General features: G+C 45.2%; 1 protein-coding gene and 1 long non-coding RNA gene across 6 annotated transcripts in view; one reads left to right on the top strand and one right to left on the bottom strand.

Annotated features, from left to right (window-relative positions):
- Window positions 1–19,348, top strand: part of LOC126981580 (uncharacterized) — a 77,577-nt gene that overhangs the window by 51,442 nt on the left and 6,787 nt on the right. For 4 of the 5 annotated variants that reach the window (XM_050832988.1, XM_050832989.1, XM_050832993.1 and 1 more), the window contains 4 exons: window positions 14,346–14,407; window positions 14,709–14,860; window positions 15,336–15,462; window positions 16,272–17,351. In XM_050832988.1, the coding sequence (XP_050688945.1) occupies window positions 14,346–14,407; window positions 14,709–14,860; window positions 15,336–15,462; window positions 16,272–17,351 (1,421 nt within the window). The remainder of the gene's footprint in view (window positions 1–14,345; window positions 14,408–14,708; window positions 14,861–15,335; window positions 15,463–16,271; window positions 17,352–19,348) is intronic. The other variant, XM_050832990.1, reaches the window with a different exon arrangement.
- On the bottom strand, window positions 3,786–7,969 carry LOC126981587 (uncharacterized). The gene is made up of 2 exons (XR_007733995.1): window positions 4,023–7,969; window positions 3,786–3,886 (listed from the first exon to the last, which is right to left on the bottom strand). It is a non-coding gene; the product is annotated as an uncharacterized LOC126981587 (long non-coding RNA).

Genomic DNA, 19,348 nt, shown 5'->3' with positions numbered 1-19,348 from the left:
ACACACACACACACCAAGACTCATCCCCCAGACAGACAGACCGACCAGAACAATGAACTACCAACTGCTGTTAAATAATCAATAACAACATGCAGTAACACCCCCTCTTCCCACTCCCCTTCCCCCGTGACACCCCTTCCCTATTCACCCCTCAAGCACCCTAACAGTCTGCCCTCTCTTCACCCTTGTACACTCCCCTCCCCTTTTCTCTCCCTTTACCTCTCCCCTCACCCCTCAAGCACCCTTCCCTTCCCTCCTCTTTCCTTCCCTCCCTTCTAATATCTACCCTCACCCTGCCTCTCCCTTGTTCCCTCTCCTCACCCTTGTACACTCCCCTCCCCTTTTCTCTCCCTTAACCTCTCCCCTCACCCCTCAAGCACCCTTCCCTTCCCTCCCTTCTCATTTCTACCCTCACCCTAGCTCTCCCTTGTTCCCCCTCCTCACCCTTGTACACTCCCGCCTCCTCCCCTCCCCTCCTCTTCTCCTCTCATCTCTCCCCTCACCCCTCAAGCACCTTACCTCAGTCTTGTCCCACTCCTCAACGCCGTAGTTCCCTCTCCCCTCACCCTTATTCCTCACCCTAGCACACCTTTCTCCCTGGCTTTCTCCCACTCCCCCATCATCACAACACCTCTTCCTCTCCTCCTTCCCCTCCTTATCGCCAGTAACTCCTCTTCATCTTCCTTATCGCCATTAATGGAGTGGTAGGACGTTGTGATCAATGTTATCTTTTTATATCTCGTTGGTATGAACTTACTGGAATACGCAGTGCAGTTTATGTCTCCCAGTTACAAGAGGGAAATCGTATTACTCGAGGGTAGAGCGACGCGCCACGAGACTGGTGTCATCATTGAAGACTCAGCTGCTTCAAGAACGTCTGAAGTGATTTAATATCTTTACACTGACAAAGAGACGACTTTGGAAGGGGAAAGGGATTTGATACAGATTATCCGAAAAAAAGTTCAATAATGTCGTTTTATCCATTTATATTTTTAGCCTCACTAACACGAACGCTAGAAATCAGTGTACCGATTCAAGCGAGGCGATGCAGTACAGACATCGGCGGGAATGGTATCAAATCGAGTCATCTACTACTGCAACAATCCCTCCTGCATAATCATGAGCGCATAAAGGATAATTTAATTTTAAAATCCTTGTAACATTTTTCGTTGGGACAGGAGCGAATTGACTTCCCTGATCGGGCCTGGCAAAGGTGCAAATCACTAAAGCAGACAGCCCTCTTATAAGCCAATATATATTATGTTGCCTGTTCTTCCAAGCTTCCATGTTTACTTGCTCTTCCTTTTTCTCGTCATCAATCTCTTCAGCACTTCAGCACACCACCTCTAACCCTCTTCCTCTTCATCAACATCTACAGCCCTTTAGCACGCCTCCCACACTCCTCCCCCGCTTCATCATCATCTGCAGCCCTTTAGCACGCCTCCCACACTCCTCCCCCTCTTCATCAACATCTGCAGCCCTTTAGCACGCCTCCCACACTCCTCCCCCTCTTCATCAACATCTGCAGCCCTTTAGCACGCCTCCCACACTCCTCCCCCTCTTCATCATCATCTGCAGCCCCTTAGCACGCCTTCCACACTCCTCCTCTTCATCAATATCTCCAGCACTTCGCTCACCTTTCTCACAACCTTCTCCCCCCTAATCCAAGTCCTCCAGCACTCGAGCACACACACCTTCCCTCGCTCCCCGTCACCAGCACGCACTCGGTTCTTGTATCACGTCTCCCCTTCGTTTCTCCCCACCTGTACAGCACAATAACTCGAAAACTCGAACACAATAGAATCTACCCCTTCTGCCTTAGCCCTCCCCCTTCCTTCCTTCCTTCCTTCCTTCTTTCTTTCTTTCTTTCTTTCTTCCTCCTTCCTTCCTTCGTTTCTTTCTTTTTTCTTTCCTTCCTTCTTTTCTTTCTTTCTTTCTTTATTTCTTCTTTCCTTCCTTTCTTCCTTCTTTCCTTCCTTCCTTCCTTTCCATCCTTCCTTCCTTCCTTCCTTCCTTCCTATGGTCTATATTTTCAAACATTTCGGGGCTTACACACCCACATTTGATAAGGCTTTCGTAGAGGTTGTGTTAGTATCTCCATGGGTAGTTTGATGAGCCTTAGTGATAGTTTGCCAAGGCTTCTGTATCATGAAAGAGAACACGAGTCTATTTACCTTCTTCCCACCCCTACGCCTCCACCTTCCTCCTCCTCCCTCCTCTTCTTCCCCAGTCCTCTCTGAGCCTAATAACATTCCAATAAGCCACCTCGAACTAGTCCTCATAATCCCCCACTCTCTCATCCTATATACCTTCCTCCCATTCCTATGCCTCCACCCACCTCTTCTACCTTCCCCCACAGTCCCCTCAGAACCACTCCTCCGTACTCTATTCAGGAGCAGTAAGTATCGGGCTTTTTTTTTCATTATTGTTTTATTCTTGTTTACGCCCTTGAACTGTCTCCTTTGCTGTAATAAAAAAAAAACCAGTCAATTAAACCACCTATGAAACTAGCTCCCATCCTTCTTTGCCCTGTATACCTTTCTCACATCGGTCCGCCTCCACCTCTGTCTTCTGTCTTCCTCCCCAGTCCCTTCAGAGCCTAGTAACAGTCCAGTAAACCACCTCGAAACTATCCCCGGTCCCATCTTTCCTTACCCTATGCCCAGTAACAGTCCAGTAAACCACCTCGAAACTATCCCCGGTCCCATCTTTCCTTACCCTATGCCTAGTAACAGTCCAGTAAACCACCTCGAAACTATCCCCGGTCCCATCTTTCCTTACCCTATGCCTAGTAACAGTCCAGTAAACCACCTCGAAACTATCCCCGGTCCCATCTTTCCTTACCCTATGCCTAGTAACAGTCCAGTAAACCACCTCGAAACTAGTCTCCATCTTTCCTTACCCTAAATACCTTCTTCCCACTCCTACGCCCCCACCTTCGTCTTCTATTCGTCCTCAGTCCCCTCTAAGGTTCTAAGCCTAGTAACAGTCCAGTAAACCACCTCGAAACTAGCCTCAATCTTTCCTTACCCTATATACCTTCTTCCCACTCCTACGCCCCCACCTTCGTCTTCTATTCGTCCTCAGTCCCCTCTAAGGTTCTAAGCCTTGTAACAGTCCCATGAACCACCTACAAACTATCCCTGGTTACGCACGGATACCAGACTGGCCACACATACCTCAACTCATTACTCAACCCTTTCTTTTCTTAATAACTCTGCTGTGACATTCCCTATATACCTGCCTCCTCCTCTTCCCCCTCCTTCTCCTGTAACATTCCCTACCTGCCTCCTCCTCCTCCCCCTCGTGTAACACTCCCTACCTGCCTCCTCCTCTTCCCCCTTCTTCTCCTAGCTGTAACAAACCCTACCTGCCTCCTTCTCTTCCCCCTCCTCCTGTAACACTCCCTACCTGCTTCCTCTACCCCCTCCTCTTCCTGTAACACTCCCTACCTGCCTCCTTCTCTTCCCCCTCCTCCTGTAACACTCCATACCTGGTTCCTCTTTCCCCCCTCCTGTAACACTCTCCACCTTCCCCTGTAACACTCCCTACCTGCTTCCCTGCTTCCTCTTTCCTCCCCTTCCCCTTTCCTTACACAGGCGTTTGTTACACCTTGGCTACCGTGGCCCTGGAGGTGCTCGTGGGTGTGTTACAGAGTTACAGTGCATTGGTTTTTATGTGTGTTTGTGTTGTGTTGGTGTGTGCTGGTTTTAGGTAGTATTGGTATGGTCTCAGTCTATCTATCTATCTATCTGTCTATCTATCTTATGGTGGTCGTGTGTAAATTTTTCCTACGATCTTTCTTATATTCTCTTATAATTCATGGCTCTTGCTCTCTTACGTGTCTCTTTTACATGTTAGTTTCTTCTCCATCCATCATGATCACCTGTTTATCTTTCTTCCTTGGGGTGAATTTGTTAGTCTTTCCAGCAATCTTTCTTATTTTCTCTTAATTCATGGTTCTTGCTCTCACGCGTGTCTTTCTTTCACATGTTGGTTTCTTCTCCATCCATCATGATCACCTGTTTATCTTTCTTCCGTGGGGTGAATTTGTTAGTCTTTCCTGCGATCTTTCTTATTTTCTCTTAATTCATGGTTCTTGCTCTCACGCGTGTCTTTCTTTCACATGTTGGTTTCTTCTCCATCCATCATGATCACCTGTTTATCTTTCTTCCTTGGGGTGAATTTGTTAGTCTTTCCTGCGATCTTTCTTATTTTCTCTTAATTCATGGTTCTTGCTCTCACGCGTGTCTTTCTTTCACATGTTGGTTTCTTCTCGATCCATCATGATCACCTGTTTATCTTTCTTCCTTGGGGTGAATTTGTTAGTCTTTCCTGCGATCTTTCTTATTTTCTCTTAATTCATGGTTCCTGCTCTCACGCGCGTCTTTCTTTCACATGTTGGTTTCTTCTCGATCCATCATGGTCACCGGTTCACCTGTCTTCCGTCGGGTTGGTTACCTTAGCAGTGGCTGGTTGGTTGCTTCACTCTGCTTGCCACAGCCTTCGAACGTTCGGTTGTTGTTCCCTGATGTTTTGCTTCGCTGTTCAGTCTCTTTGGGTGTTGTTTCTTTGCTCTTGGTTGGTTTTGCTTTTCTCATCATTCCTATATTCACTTTTCTTCGCCTTTTCCTTCCTCGTGTGTTTAGTTTTGTGTATACTTGATCGTAAATTCTTACCTTATTTTTTTTAGTGTACTCTTATTTCCATTGTTTTGCTTATCCCTTCGTCTTTACATTCAGTTCTTTTTCCTCGCTTTTATGCTTCTTCGTGTGGCAAGTTTCGTGTTCTCTTCGTCTTATCTTACCTTCTTGTTCTGATGCTATTTCTTTCCTATTGGTTAGTTGGTTTTGCTTATCACATCGTTCTTGCATTCAGTTAACTTCCTCGTTTCTTGCTTCTTCGTGTGTTAAAAGTTCGGTGTCTGCTTGATCTTAAATTCTTACCTTCTCGGATGTGTATTCTTAAAAAAAATCATATTGTTTTGCGTTTCATATCGTCCTTACATTCATCCAGTTCTTTTTCTTCGCTTTTTGCATCGCCTGTTAAAAGTTTCGTATCCTTGATCTTAAATTCTTACCTTCTTGTTCTGATGCTATTTCTTTCCTATTGGTTAGTTGGTTTTGCTTATCCCATCGTCCTTACATTTAATTCTTTTCCTCGCTTTTATGCTTCTTCGTGTGTTAAAAGTTTGGTGTCTGCTTCATCTTAAATTCTTACCTTCCCTTTCGGATGTGTATTCTTTCCTATATTGCTAAGTTGATTGGTTTTGCGTTTCATATCGTCCTTACATTCAGTTCTTTTCCTCGCTTTTCTGCTTCTTTGTGTGTTAAAAGTTTCGGTTCTGCTTGATCTTAAATTTTTACCCTCTTGTTCTGATGCTATTTCTTTCCTATTGGTTAGTTGGTTTTGCTTATCCCGTCGTCCTTACATTTAATTCTTTTCCTCGCTTTTATGCTTCTTCGTGTGTTAAAAGTTTGGTGTCTGCTTCATCTTAAATTCTTACCTTCTCTTTCGGATGTGTATTCTTTCCTATTGCTAAGTTGATTGGTTTTGCGTTTCATATCGTCCTTACATTCAGTTCTTTTCCTCGCTTTTATGCTTCTTCATGTGTTAAAAGTTTCGTATCTGCTTGATCTTAAATTCTTGCCTTCTTGTTTTGATGTTATTTCTTTCCTGTTGGTTAATTGGTTGATATCGCACATCGTCCTTACATTCAGTTCTTTTTCCACACTTTTATGCTTCTTCTGCGTGTAAAGTTCCGTGTCTGCTTGATCTTAAGCTCTTACCTTCGTGTTTTGCTTGCTACACCTGTTAATTATTACTCCCGGCGTCCCCTACTCACGGTCGTTCTGTGTTGGTTCCCGAGTTAATAAGCAGCACTAACCGTAGCTATTCCGCGTCTCTGGGCCCCGAGCCACCGCCAGACATGTCGCCACGCCACGCACTACGGCTTGTTATGGTGCCTGCTCAGGACCTTTCCATTAGTACAGCTACTCTGCCATTTGTCGTGTGATATAAGATTCTGCTACTGTGGATTTTGTGTTCGGTCAAGGTGGCAGTCCAAGGTCTTAATAAGTATAATTGCTTGCTCAAGACCTCTCCATTAGTGCAGCCACTCTGCCGTCTGTCGTGCGATTTAAAAGATCTTGCTACTGTGGAGTTTGTGTTCGATCAAGTCGGCAAACTAAGTGCTGAAAAAATATAACGAAAAAACTGCCTACGAAAATTTCTCTTTCTCATTTTGCGTCTTCCTCGGCTTAGTTAGTGTTGGGTCAGCGCGTTGTCAGCCTTTTTGTTATCGTCCTGTATCCTGTGTCTTATAAATCCTATTCTATTAGTATAACCGAGATATCGAAAGAAAATGATCAGATTTAGTTGCAGGGTTTTCTAAAGATTACCCCGTGAGTCGCAGGAAGAAAGAAATAGAGGAGACGAGAGGCTGTTGCAGAGTTTACCAGTAGGAGAGATGACAGAAGATATTCGTTAACTCTTGCTAATGTTACTCTTGTTGAGGCTTCAGTTCATGTTTTTATTGTGCCCCGCTGTTAAGTAGAGCCTATTTATACTGGTGACGTCTTTGCTTTTTCCTTATGCCGTAGCCTTTACTTAACTCTTATGCCGTAGCCTTTACTTAACTCTTATGCCATAGCCCTTACTTAACTCTTATGCCGTAGCCTTTACTTAACTCTTATGCCGTAGCCTTTACTTAACTCTTATGCCATAGCCCTTACTTAACTCTTATGCCGTAGCCTTTACTTAACTCTTATGCCATAGCCCTTACTTAACTCTTATGCCATAGCCCTTACTTAACTCTTATGCCATAGCCCTTACTTAACTCTTATGCCATAGCCTTTACTTAGCTCTTATGCCGTAGCCTTTACTTAGCTAGATAGGCGCCTGCTTACTACACCATTGATGCTAAACGAGGTGTCCGGAGAAGGGGTGTAAGGGACAAAGCCATTTTTTTCTAGTTTGCACTGGGAGAGGCAGGATACACATCGCGGGAAGAACAGGAAACAAGCTGCAGGGGGAAAAGCGACCTTGTAGTTGTTGTACCGAGGGTCGCTTTTCTCTTGCAACTTGGGTTTTTTTTCCCGAGATGTGTAGCCTGTGTTGTCTTTCCCAGTGCGAGCTAGAAAAAAATGTCTTCGTCCCTTACGCCCCTTCTCCGGACGCCTCAAACCTTCACTTTCGTTTCTTTCACGTGTCTGCTGTTGATCTTTGTCTACATTGTGGCTTTAACCTGGTAGCTGCAGGGATCATGTTTCTTAAAGGCTCCTCTAAGCGAGAAAAATGAGAAAAAATCATCACTCACGCAAACCATTTCATAATATATATCAACGCATTTGTGATCAGTTTATGCATCATCTATTTTTGGGGGCTTATATCATGGCAGAAATGTGGCCCGTCGCTGGTACACGGTAAAGCCACAAATTTGGCCCGTTGCTGCTACCGGGTTAAGTCAGATTTGAGGCTGCCCATTATACCGTTATTATATCAGTGTGTATAATTTTTCCGTCCTGTTTCCTTTAGTGCTATTTGGCCTAAACTAAATCACCAGGTATGTGGTCAGAGCCTCTCCGCTACCATTATTTAGTACTTCCGCTTACCTGCTTACCTGCTGCCTCCCGTCACCACGCGTCCACGCATCACCTGTCCTCGCCCTCCGCGCTAAGCTGCCTCCCTGCGTCACTCACTACGGTCCAGCTGCGGCCTTTGCTCCGTTGCCTGCTTTTCACACCTGGCAGACGCTCATTGTACGTCTCACGGCCCTGCATTGTTTACCGCCGCTCCCCCTACACTCCCTCCATTCTCCCTAACCCACCCATGCATAACACAGCCTTCCACCCCAATTCTCTGTCTCAGCCCAGCACTCCATCTCTCCATCTACCTACCTACCTATCTACCTAACCTACCCATGCATAATACACCCTTTCACCCCAATACTTCTCTGTCTCACCCCATCTCTCCATCTACCTACCTACCTATATCTACCTAACCCACCCATGCATAACACACCCTTCACCCCAATACTTCTCTGTCTCAGCCCAGCACTCCATCTACCTACCTACATATCTGTCTACCTAACCTACCCATGCATTACACCCTTTCACCCCAATACTTCTCTGTCTCAGCCCATCTCTCCATCTACCTACCTACATATGTCTACCTAACCTACCCATGCATAACACACCCTTTCACCCCAATACTTCTCTGTCTCAGCCCATCTCTCCATCTACCTACCTACATATGTCTACCTAACCTACCCATGCATAACACACCCTTTCACCCCAACTCTTCTCTGTCTCACCCCAGCACTCCATCTATCCATCTACCTAACTACCTATATCTACCTAACCCACCCATGCATAACACACCCTTCACCCCAATACTTCTCTGTCTCAGCCCAGCACTCCATCTACCTACCTACATATCTGTCTACCTAACCTACCCATGCATAACACCCTTTCACCCCAATACTTCTCTGTCTCAGCCCATCTCTCCATCTACCTACCTACATATCTGTCTACCTAACCTACCCATGCATAACACACCCTTTCACCCCAACACCCCCCGGCCTCACCCCCACTAACCATCTACCTACCTACACTCCATCCTTCCATTCACCTACCTGCCTACCTACCTAATTAACTACCTACTTACCTATCTTCTTACCTATACCCATCCTTTTATAGAACACCCATATAACCTCAATACCCCCTCAGCCCACCCCTACCCCCCCTAACCATCCACCTACCAGCACTCCATCCTTCCATCCACCTACCTGCCTACCTACCTATTTACCTACCTTCTTACCTACCCATCCGTTTATAGAACACCCCTTTAACCTTAATACCCCTCATCCCAACCCCTACCCCCACTAACCATCTACCTACTAACACTCCATCCTTCCATCCACCTACCTGCCTACCTACCTACCTACTTACCTACCTTCTTACCTACCCATCCGTTAACAGAACACCCCTGCAACCTCAATACCCCCTCAGCCCACCCCTACCCCCCCGAACCATCCACCTACTAACACTCCATCCTTCCATCCACCTACCTGCCTACCTGCCTATTTAACTACCTACTTACTTACCTTCTTACCTACCCATCCTTTTATAGAACACCCCTTTAACCTCAATACCCCTCAGCCCACCCCTACCCCCACTAACCATCCGCCTACCTACCTACCTAGCTGGGGGCTTCGTGGTGCAGTGGTTAGCATACTCGGCTCACAACCGAGAGAGCCCGGGCTCGATTCCCGGGTGGAGTGGAAAAATTTGGGCGGCTTTTCTGATACCCTACGCCCCTGTCCACCCAGCAGTGAATGGGTACCAGGTATTAATCGGGGGTTGTGTCCCGTCTCCTGGGATCTGTTCCCTTCTATAATTCCTTCCCCTTCTGTCTCTCCGGCATATGACCACAGATGTTGCGCCGACTAAACGAAACTTTCCAACTTTTACCTACCTAGCTACTTACATACATACTTACATACATACATACATACTTATTTATACTACGCCCCAGTCACCCTCATACCCTTCCCTCAGCCCTCCGCCAGCCCCGCCAGCAACATGTTTATCAGTTATCAGTGTCATTATATCCTCCTGGCTATGACTTAGACGCTTTCAAGAGGAGAATCATGACCCCTCTCCAAATGACTCTGGCCTCTCTATTTTGAACTCTTCCACGTATTACTATTTGCGGAAGTAAGGACATTTTGCGGGCTTTTTTTGCTTCCACTTTTTTTTTTTTTCTTTTACTTCTCGCCCTTGAGCTGCTCTCTTTACCGTAAAAAAAAATATATATGTTTATACTCTATTCTCCTACCTACCCATGCATACTACACTCCCCACACCCCCTTCACACACGCTTCGCCCACACCCTCTCTTGTATACGTAGCCAGGCGCTCCATTCATCGTTACGGGCTGGGGTTTTGCATGTCATCACCACCACTACTACCACCACCACCACCACCACCCATCCACCCCGTCATCCACCACCCACCCACCCTTCCTTCCACCAACTATTACCGTCATTACTTCCACCAATTCCACATCTGCGTCTTAACCTGTGTGTGTGTGTGTGTGTGTGTGTACTGGTGTTGGTGTTTATCTATTTACTTCTGCATGTGTTGGCTACGTTGGCATCTGTTTACGTTTTATTTATTAACTTATGTATTTTTTTTATTGTTGTTGTGGATGAGGTAAAAAAGCATCATTGTTAAGCGGCGTCCTCTTGAAGTGATAAAAAAATGCCATTGTTTTAGTTGATAAGTGTAGGAAGCTGTGCGTACGTGTGTGTGTGTGTGTGTGTGTGTGTGTGTGTGTGTGTTCTACGTGCTACTATCGTTTAACACCCCGTTGATAGTGTTCGTTATCGCCGTTATGTCAGTTTTTTCCTTATTTTTTGTCGCCGTCGCAACATCCGTCACTTCTCTCTCTCTCTCTCTCTCTCTCTCTCTCTCTCTCTCTCTCTCTCTCTCTCTCTCTCTCCTTTGTTAGTCTTATTTTCTTCGTTGTTTTCTTGATTTCTTGTTCTTACTTTCTTATTTTTTGTTAATTTTCTTTTCCTGGTTTTCTTTTCCGCTTTTTTTTATTTCATGTTTTCTTGATTTCTTGTTCTTACTTTCTTATTATTTGTTCATTTTCTTTTCCTTGTGTTCTTCTCCGCTCTTTTCTATTTCATGTTTTCTTGATTTCTTGTTCTTACTTTCTTATTATTTGTTCATTTTCTTTTCCTTGTGTTCTTCTCCGCTCTTTTCTATTTCATGCTTTCTTGATTTCTTGTTCTTACTTTCTTGTTTTTCGTTAATTTTCTTTTCCTTGTTTTCTTCTCCGCTTTTTTTCTATTTTATCATCGTCTTTTTCTTCTTGTCCTCCTGTGTGTGTGTGTGTGTGTGTGTGTGTGTGTGTGTGTGTGTGTATGTGTGTGGGCGTTGGCTCCAGGTAAGGTGTCCCAACTGGTGACCTATATATTGGTGATGATGGTGTTGTGTCCTGCTACTGGCGGTTGTCATGGTCACGCCTCACCACCACCTATTCCACCACCACCACCACCACCACTCTCATTACCACCACCTCCTTCACCTCCATCACTACCACCACCACCTGTTAGCTCGATGCCCTAGATCACACACACACACACACACACACACACACACACACACACACAGGCACGCACACGCAAGTCTTACGTGTCATACTGTCCGTTCGATGCCCCGGATTTCTCTGATCTATTGTGTACACCCATGCAACACACACACACACACACACACACACACACACACACACACACACACACACACACACATTTGCGGCACGAATTAAATCATATTTTTGAGAGAGAGAGAGAGAGAGAGAGAGAGAGAGAGAGAGTTGGAAACTGCCCCCCTGCACAATATTCACTTCCTCCTTTTCCATTCTCCAGGTTTCCTCTTCCTCCTCCTCCTCCTCCTCCGTGGCTTCCCTCCTTAACTGTCTCCACCCCCACATTCCACATTCCTTTCTTCCACCATCACGCTCCACCTTTCTCACCATTGCCCCCCCCCTCCATCTCCCCATCCCCCCTCCTCCTCTCCTCCTCCGCTCCCCCGCTCTATCACCCCCCGTCCTTACCCCTCCCTTTCTACCCTCTATCGCCCCTCCACCTTACTCCTTCCCCTCTTGCCCCTATTCCTCTAGCCCCCACCGTTTACTTAATCTCTTACCCTTATGAACTTCCCTAACCTACTTTTCCTCCTTCCCTTCCTTCACACGACTCCGTGGCCAAGTGGTTAGCGTGCCTAGCTATGAATCCGCGGGCCGGGTTCGAATCCCGGCCCTGGCAATCGGCATGCCGCTCACCCAGTTGCATACATCTTCCCTTTCAGGCTGGTCGATAAATGGGTACCTGGGGAAACCTGGGGAAGGAAAACTGTGTTAACCCGGATGTTCCACTGGCAGTGTGTCCCGGGGCAATGGGTTCATACCCACCACAGGCTCAAGGGCCTCTGCGACGGAGATGAGCACCGCGGCCACGCGCAGCTATAGTGGGTGGCCCCAACTTACCTTTCCTTCCCCTTTTCAGCCTTGACGACACTCAGTATCTATTTTTTATGTCTCCTTAACCTTTCTCCGCCTCCCCCGCGTTGCCCTTTCACTAACCTTCCCTTAACTACTCGCTCTTCCCTATCGTTTTTCTCTTCCTTCGATCGCTTAACTTCATACTTTTTCTTACCTCTCCTTTTTCTATTGTTTCCATGCATGAACCATCATTCTCTCTCCATCTCATCTTCATTTGTTTATTCGTTTCTCTTCTCGATCATTCTTGCTTCATTTTATTTTTTCACTTGTTCCTTAAAACCACTTATTGTGTGATTGTGTTATTATTGTTTTGTTTCTTTAATCACTATTTTTTCCTGAGTACTTTCGTAGTCCTACTATTGTTCTCTTCACCTATTTCCTATTTTTTCACTTGATGTTTTTCTCTAAACCCTTTTATTATATTGTTTTTGTTAATTTTGTTTATCTAATCACTAATTTCCGTGGTATTTCCTGTCTCCTGTAGCCTGTTTTAGTCTGTCCTCTCACGCGTGTTATTATATTGTTGTATTATTTGGTTTATTTAATCACCTTGCTCTCCTTCCCTCCCTCTTACCCTCACGTTTCGCCTCGCTCCGTCGCCTCCTTCACTTAACAAAGCAGCTTTCTCCTTCCTCCATTTCTCCTCCGCCCCTTCCTCCGCCCCCCTCTGCCTACCCTTTCCACCTGCCTCACCCATACTTTACCGCGGCCTTTTCTTTTACTCATTTATTCATTCCTCTTTCTTCTTCTCTTCCCCCTCCTCCTCCTCCTCTTACTACTACTACTATTACTGCCATTACTACAACTACTACCACTTCTACTACTACTACTTCTACTATAGTATATATTTCCACGAGAAACTGGCGGGTGGGGTCGTGGCGGCTGCGGGGTTAGCCCTGCCCCGCACCTTGCCACACAGCACACACTCAGCACCTCTCGCTTCCTCTCATATGTTAGCTATTTATTGCCTTTAAATGAATTTAATCAAATAATTGGATAATCCAATAAGGTCATAGAGTGTTAAGATTGTTTCGTTTTTAGGATGATAACAAAGATATTATATAAATACCACGTTGTATTCCAGTGTTGTCAAATGTCTTTGTATTTATATATCTTTTTTATTATCCTAAAAACGAAACACTACTACTACTACTACTACTACTACTACTACACACACACACACACACACACACACACACACACTAAACGATCGCCACTTCGCATTGTTTCTCGCGTGTGATAATGTGATTCACTGTTTTGAACCTCCTAACGCGCTTCGAGGCGTGGCGGCGAAAGGGAGTCGGGTTCAATTCTTCCGTGGCGCGGTGGCGGTGAAGGTGTTGGTGTTGGATAAGGCTGTTGTAGTGAATTTACTAGTAATGTAAGTATGGGAATGAGGAGGGTTGACATGCTTACGATAATGGAATGGTTTTAGTCGATAGGCAGGATCGTACAGCAAAAAACAGTAAGGGAACGGCTCAGTATGTTGGATAATACTTGCCATTAATGAGGGTGCTTATGCAAGTTTTCCAAGCACTTACAATTACGTAAGGTGCTATCACACGGACATTTTCTGGTGTCATTTTTTGGCATCTAGCCGCCGGTACCGGTGGCAAGGAGCACTCTTCCTATCACCCGCGCAACAGATGTTTTCGGCCTCAGCACAGATCAAAACAAGCAGGATGGACCATGACCGCAGGAGACGCCTTGCCCGAGTTGGACTTAATTTGTGCAGCGTGGCTCATATTGTTGGGATACTCCTTCAGAGCTTCTGTTATAATTCCTTGAAAATTTCTCCCTTCATATTTCTCTTCGAATAATTTTCATCCCTGGTGTCCCACACACACTTGTTTTCCCGATAGAGCTCACAGAGGGTGGCAAGAGCATCCTTGGACCAAATAATTTGCTCCATGGCTAGACAGTGCCCGCACAACAGCTGAAAGAATGTACACTCTTTATTACTACTCTCTTTTTATAGGAGCAACGCTTAGCGGGCCTTTTTTACCCTCACTTTTTTTTCTCGAGATGGCTCCTTCACTGTAAAAAAAAAAAAAAAAAAAAAAAAGGAAAATCAATCAAGGAAAGGATTTTATATAGTACCTACCATTACTGAAGGTGCATATAGGAATTTACCCCAAGGAAAGGGGTCAGTGGTGATAGCTATCTGTTGACTGAAGTCTGGTGAGGAGCATTTTATTGCTCCTGACTTGTCTGTAACTCCGTGTAAAAAAAATATTCATTTCATCCCCACTGACTCCAGCTTTCTTTCAGAAGTTCTGGACGGTTCTGAGCACAGCCTACGCAGCGTTAGTCTTGAACACAAGCTTTCTGAGGTGTGTGACCAGTTTGTTATTCTTTGTGTAGTACCTACATACACTTGTTTCAGGAGCTGCAAATATTTAATTAATATCAGCAGAAACTGCATTCAAAAGTGTTATAAATTTAGTTTGACAAGTAGTAACTAATTGTATATAAATAGATGCTTACTAACATTCATTCATAATGTTATAGCTAGAACATTGAATGTAGATTAAAAATCTTTTGCCAGTCAGAAATGTGCCTTAACTTTGAGGGCAATTGTTTAGCTTTTAAAGTCTCCATCCATCATCTCACTCACACCTCTCATGTGGTCAGGTTGGGGACAGTGACATAATCACACCGACCAGACCAGTTTTACGCCCCCAGCCCTTCACCGACCCCGGCCCCCCGCCCCTCAAGGACTCCTTCAAGACCCCCTCCTACCTGGGCATCTCCTGTGCTGTTAATGGATACAACAGACTTAATAGGTGGGTCAGCCATTGGCAGGTTTTCTTGGCAGTTGAAACTTTCATGAAAACTGATAGATTGTATATATTTATGTGAGCTTATTGTTTATGGCCAATATCTCACAAAACCTCAAGCCCAGTGACTTCCACCACCATGTTGGGGGAGAGAGAGAAATTATTTTGTGTTACTATCCATCAAACATAATCGTAAATGCACAAGTCATGGTTTCAGTGCTAAGAGGCAAGAATACTAACAAGATAACATGTTTAGACTAAAAAAATGCTTTAGTCTAAGGTGACACAAGCAACTGAAAACCTTTTTTTTATTATAAAAAGGTCCACACTCTGTCACAATGGTGAATAGTGGCTGCATCTCTGTAAAGTACATCTCATTATCAAAGCTACACCATAAGAACACCAACACAAGCAAGCAGTTCAGTGTTTTAACTCAGTGTTTGATGCTGCCAGAATGACAGTTCTTGGTTCATTCCCACAGGTATGACTCCACCTTGAGGGAAGGGTTTCGCTCCCGTGACGCCAGCCCAGCCCGTCTGGCCTTCAGCAGGAGCAGGGACTCGAGTCCCATGCGCCCGGAGTGGAAGGGATTTGACTGCCGTGCTAAGGTGAGCTGCTCGTACTGGCCCTATACAAGGTGTTCTGCTGGACTGGTATATTGAGGCATGCTATTTTATTGCAGGGTAATGGTTTGCTATAGTGTTAGAATTTACAGAAGGTTCAGAGGATTTAAATAACATTGTTATGCCACCTGCCCTCCTCCAAGTGGTCACACTTCACCTGGGCAGGCAGCATTACACAACCACACACCAGTGTAGGCCGTGAAAAGCACACCAAAACAGCGTAGTAGAGACAGCAACACTCCAGACAGGGCAGGCAGGCAGAGGGGAGGACACTCCAAGGCCAGAGGCTGGGTTTTCTCACTTTAATAACACCACAGTGTACACGATAGGTTCACAGTAGGCACACGCACACCTTCAGGCACAGTAACACAACACAAACTCCTCACTATCAGACGCAGGCATGCAACTCTTGTCACTCAACACTAAACGGGCACAGGTGCGGCACACGTCACTGTCCAAGGCACAGGCACATGCACACACTTCACTGTACAATCCTGGGCACTAGCACTTAACTTCACTTTATACTCCATGGCAGGTCGAGGCTCAAATCCTTTTTCAGTGGCGTCTGGAGAGCGACTCCTCCTCGGCAGCTCACCCATGCCCTTATAATTATATACCTCCCCTTATATATGATTGTGCAATGTTGTGCAAGCAGTGCCCATGTCGAGCAAGACACTGTCATGCCTGTCAAACAAACTTCTTGCATACTACACACCAACACACAAACAACACACACACATGAAAACAGGCATATATATAACAATATAATTTATAGTGTAACTTCCTCTCCTCAGATCTCACCAGAAGCCACTGCTGCCAAGATCAAGGAATTAAAGGAGGAACTTGCCAAATTCAAGGCAGAGTTCCCTCATCCCCCAGGAGAGCGTGGTCGACAAAACATCTCCAGAAGACTAGGCCGGCGTCCGTCACAGGGTCGCAGCATCAGCGTGGACAGAGGCTACCTCACCAAGGCCAACTCTCCAGGCACCATGAACGGCCACGATACACCTGATGCCAGCCAGGTGCGCGTGGTGGAGATCACCATGGCTGACGGCACACCCATCAAGAAGTCCTCCAGCTACCAGTATTCCTACGAGGAAAGAACCATCAGGAGCAATGGTTCAGAGTCCACCAGCACCCTCACCTGCACCACACACACCAACGGAGACATGCCTGACAAGTCTTTCATCCAGTCCAGGATTGAGAGGCTGTATGGGCCCAGTGCTCTAGGGAGTGGCTTCCGCAGCCGCAGGTCCCTCCTGGAGCTGGAGAAGGAGCAGAAGGACAGGGAAGCAGCTGGACACAGGAGCCCCCTGATTGCCCCACACAGTGATAGTCACTACGACCCTGATGCCCGGGCCCCTGAAGGCTTTCCCAGTGTGTTCAGACATCTCAGGCCAGAATTCAGGACGCAGTTGCAAGTAAAGCGTAACACAGGCACACCCAAGTCTGGTCTCTCCCCCCAGCCCCTCTCCCCTGGCCAAGTGGAGTCACCCAAGAGGCCTGGCAGGGTCATTCCTATCACATTGACTGACACGTTGGAGAGCAGCAAGCCCTCAAAGCCCCCCGTGACCCCCAAGCCTGAGCTTCCCATCAGTAACGACGTACAACGAAGCAGCATAACGAAAGGGAAGGCCAGCAAGCCAACAGTGGTGCAAAAAATTGTGAATGGGAATGGAAACATTGAGGAGGTACAAGTGCCAGTGAGCCAAGAACCAAGTGTGAATGGTGATATTGAGCACGAAGCAAGTGAGGAAAAGGTGGAAGACCCCGCCACTCGGACTAGTAAAGTGAATGGCTTCCCCCAGACAGTGAAAGTTAATGGCAATGTGTCTGGGGAGGTGGAAGTGAAGGATGGTCATTACTTTTTAAAGGTGAGTTAGAATATTTACTGATAGCATCATGGGTAATACATTGATGTAGACCTTCAATTTCAAGGACTGTTAATAGGGAAGGGTTGTCCAGGAATCATGGGATTTTGGATTTTTTAATTGATATATCTAACAAAACAGTGAATTGTATGGCACCCATAGTAAACACTTCAACTTTTAGTCAGCTCAAGTTTTTGGCTGATAGCTACAATTGTTGCAGCAGATTCTTTCTATCAACACTTAATGTTCTAAAGCTATTGATGGCCACAAAAACTATTTAAAAAAAGACGTTGCTAACGAAGGGTAAAGGAAAATACAGTGTGCTGTCCTGGTGTTCACTCCAGCCAAAACAAAAACATTGCTGCTGCTGTGTGCACTAACTGGTACTGTAGCTATTCCAAGATATTGTCAGTGTTTGAAAAATGTTTAAAGTCATTGTGGACACAAAAGTTGCTGTAAATAACATTAATAATGGATAAATGTCCCTACAAGTGCATTGTCCTCGTATTCAATCAGGCAAAACTAAAGCGACACTACTGTAGTAGGGTTGCATAATATGCGAGAATATGGGCTACAGATGGATATGAGTGACTCGCATACAATGATCACACATATTACCTGGATTTCTTACCTGGATGAGGACACATCCCATCCAAAAACTCTGTGATGTTTCCAACCAAAACTGCAGCTGATGAATTTTCATGTAGATGGTCAGATGGTTGGTTAATATGACAGCACAAGATGGCACAGACAACTACTAATTTTCAGTACCCAGTCAATAACAACAATCCAAACAAGACACCCAAAGAACAACCAAACCACTTGGCAAATTAATCAAACTCGTATAAGATCTGACCAAGATGCTTGCCCAGCTGGTGCTTGAAGGAATTCACCGAGATGACAGAAACAACAGAATCCGGCAAGCTGTTCCAAAAAAGATGCGGGCTCTCACATCAGTGTTACAACGGGGGACTTCCAGCTTATAGGAGTGACCTCTAGTGTCCCTATTCCGATTTCTCATCAGCAAATGATCAAGATTTGGGCAAAGTCCTTTTTTAATTTTAAAGACCATAATAAGATAAGCTCTGATCAGTCTGTCTTTGATCAAGTAGAGACTCAGTTGCGCAAGACGATCCCTGTCAGATATGTCACAGAACCTAATAATTTTCTTAGTCCACCTTCTCTGAACAGCTTCTCGTAGTCTGCCATCACCCAAATATCCAGTAAACCACACCACAGAAGCGTAGTTGAGGATTGGTCTAATATGTGAAATATAAACCTCTCATAAAATCTGGAGTTCTACAATTAGTTCCCTGAAGAATACTATGTATAGCTTATGCCACTAGCTTTGCTTGCAATCTCTCTCACATGAAGATGGAACTTGAGAGAAGAATCAATCCTGCCTCCAAGATCTTTGTGGTTATCAACATCTAAAATAGGTTGGTCACCAATGAAGTACTGCAAGAGAACAGGTGCATCTTGGAAGTTTCTACAAAAGTTTATTCTGACATATTTGCCAATTGAAAAAGACAAACCCCGAGATCTACTTGTATTGAAGAGTAGGTTAATATCCCTCTGCAGATGAAGATGGGAAATTAAATGGTCAGATTTTGTTATTACCGAGGCTAAAAATAACGACGTCATCAGCAAAGAGACAAAATTTACAGTTTAAACCAGAAACAACATGATTGATATAAATAAGATATAGCAAGGGACCAATCACTGAACCCTGTGGGACACCGCTACCAGTCTCAACCTGATAACTTTCATAGCCATGCACAACCACTTTCTTTCCCTCCCAGTCAAGTAATCACTCAGCCAGGTGCCACTACTGTACTTAGGACTAACTGATGAATATTGGGAACTACCTCCAGCATCCAGGAAATGCTATTATAATGAAATTTTTACTTTTTAGAAGTTTGGCCCCAAAATCTAAAGTCCTGAAAATCGTAGTCCACAAAATTGAGGGTTTACTTTGTAGTGTTGCTGTATATTATTGG

Source organism: Eriocheir sinensis, chromosome 48 (assembly GCF_024679095.1).
Source record: "Eriocheir sinensis breed Jianghai 21 chromosome 48, ASM2467909v1, whole genome shotgun sequence".
NCBI lineage: Eukaryota > Metazoa > Arthropoda > Malacostraca > Decapoda > Varunidae > Eriocheir > Eriocheir sinensis.
The sequence above is the reverse complement of the archived record's forward strand: the minus strand, read 5'-3'. Positions and strand labels throughout refer to the sequence as shown.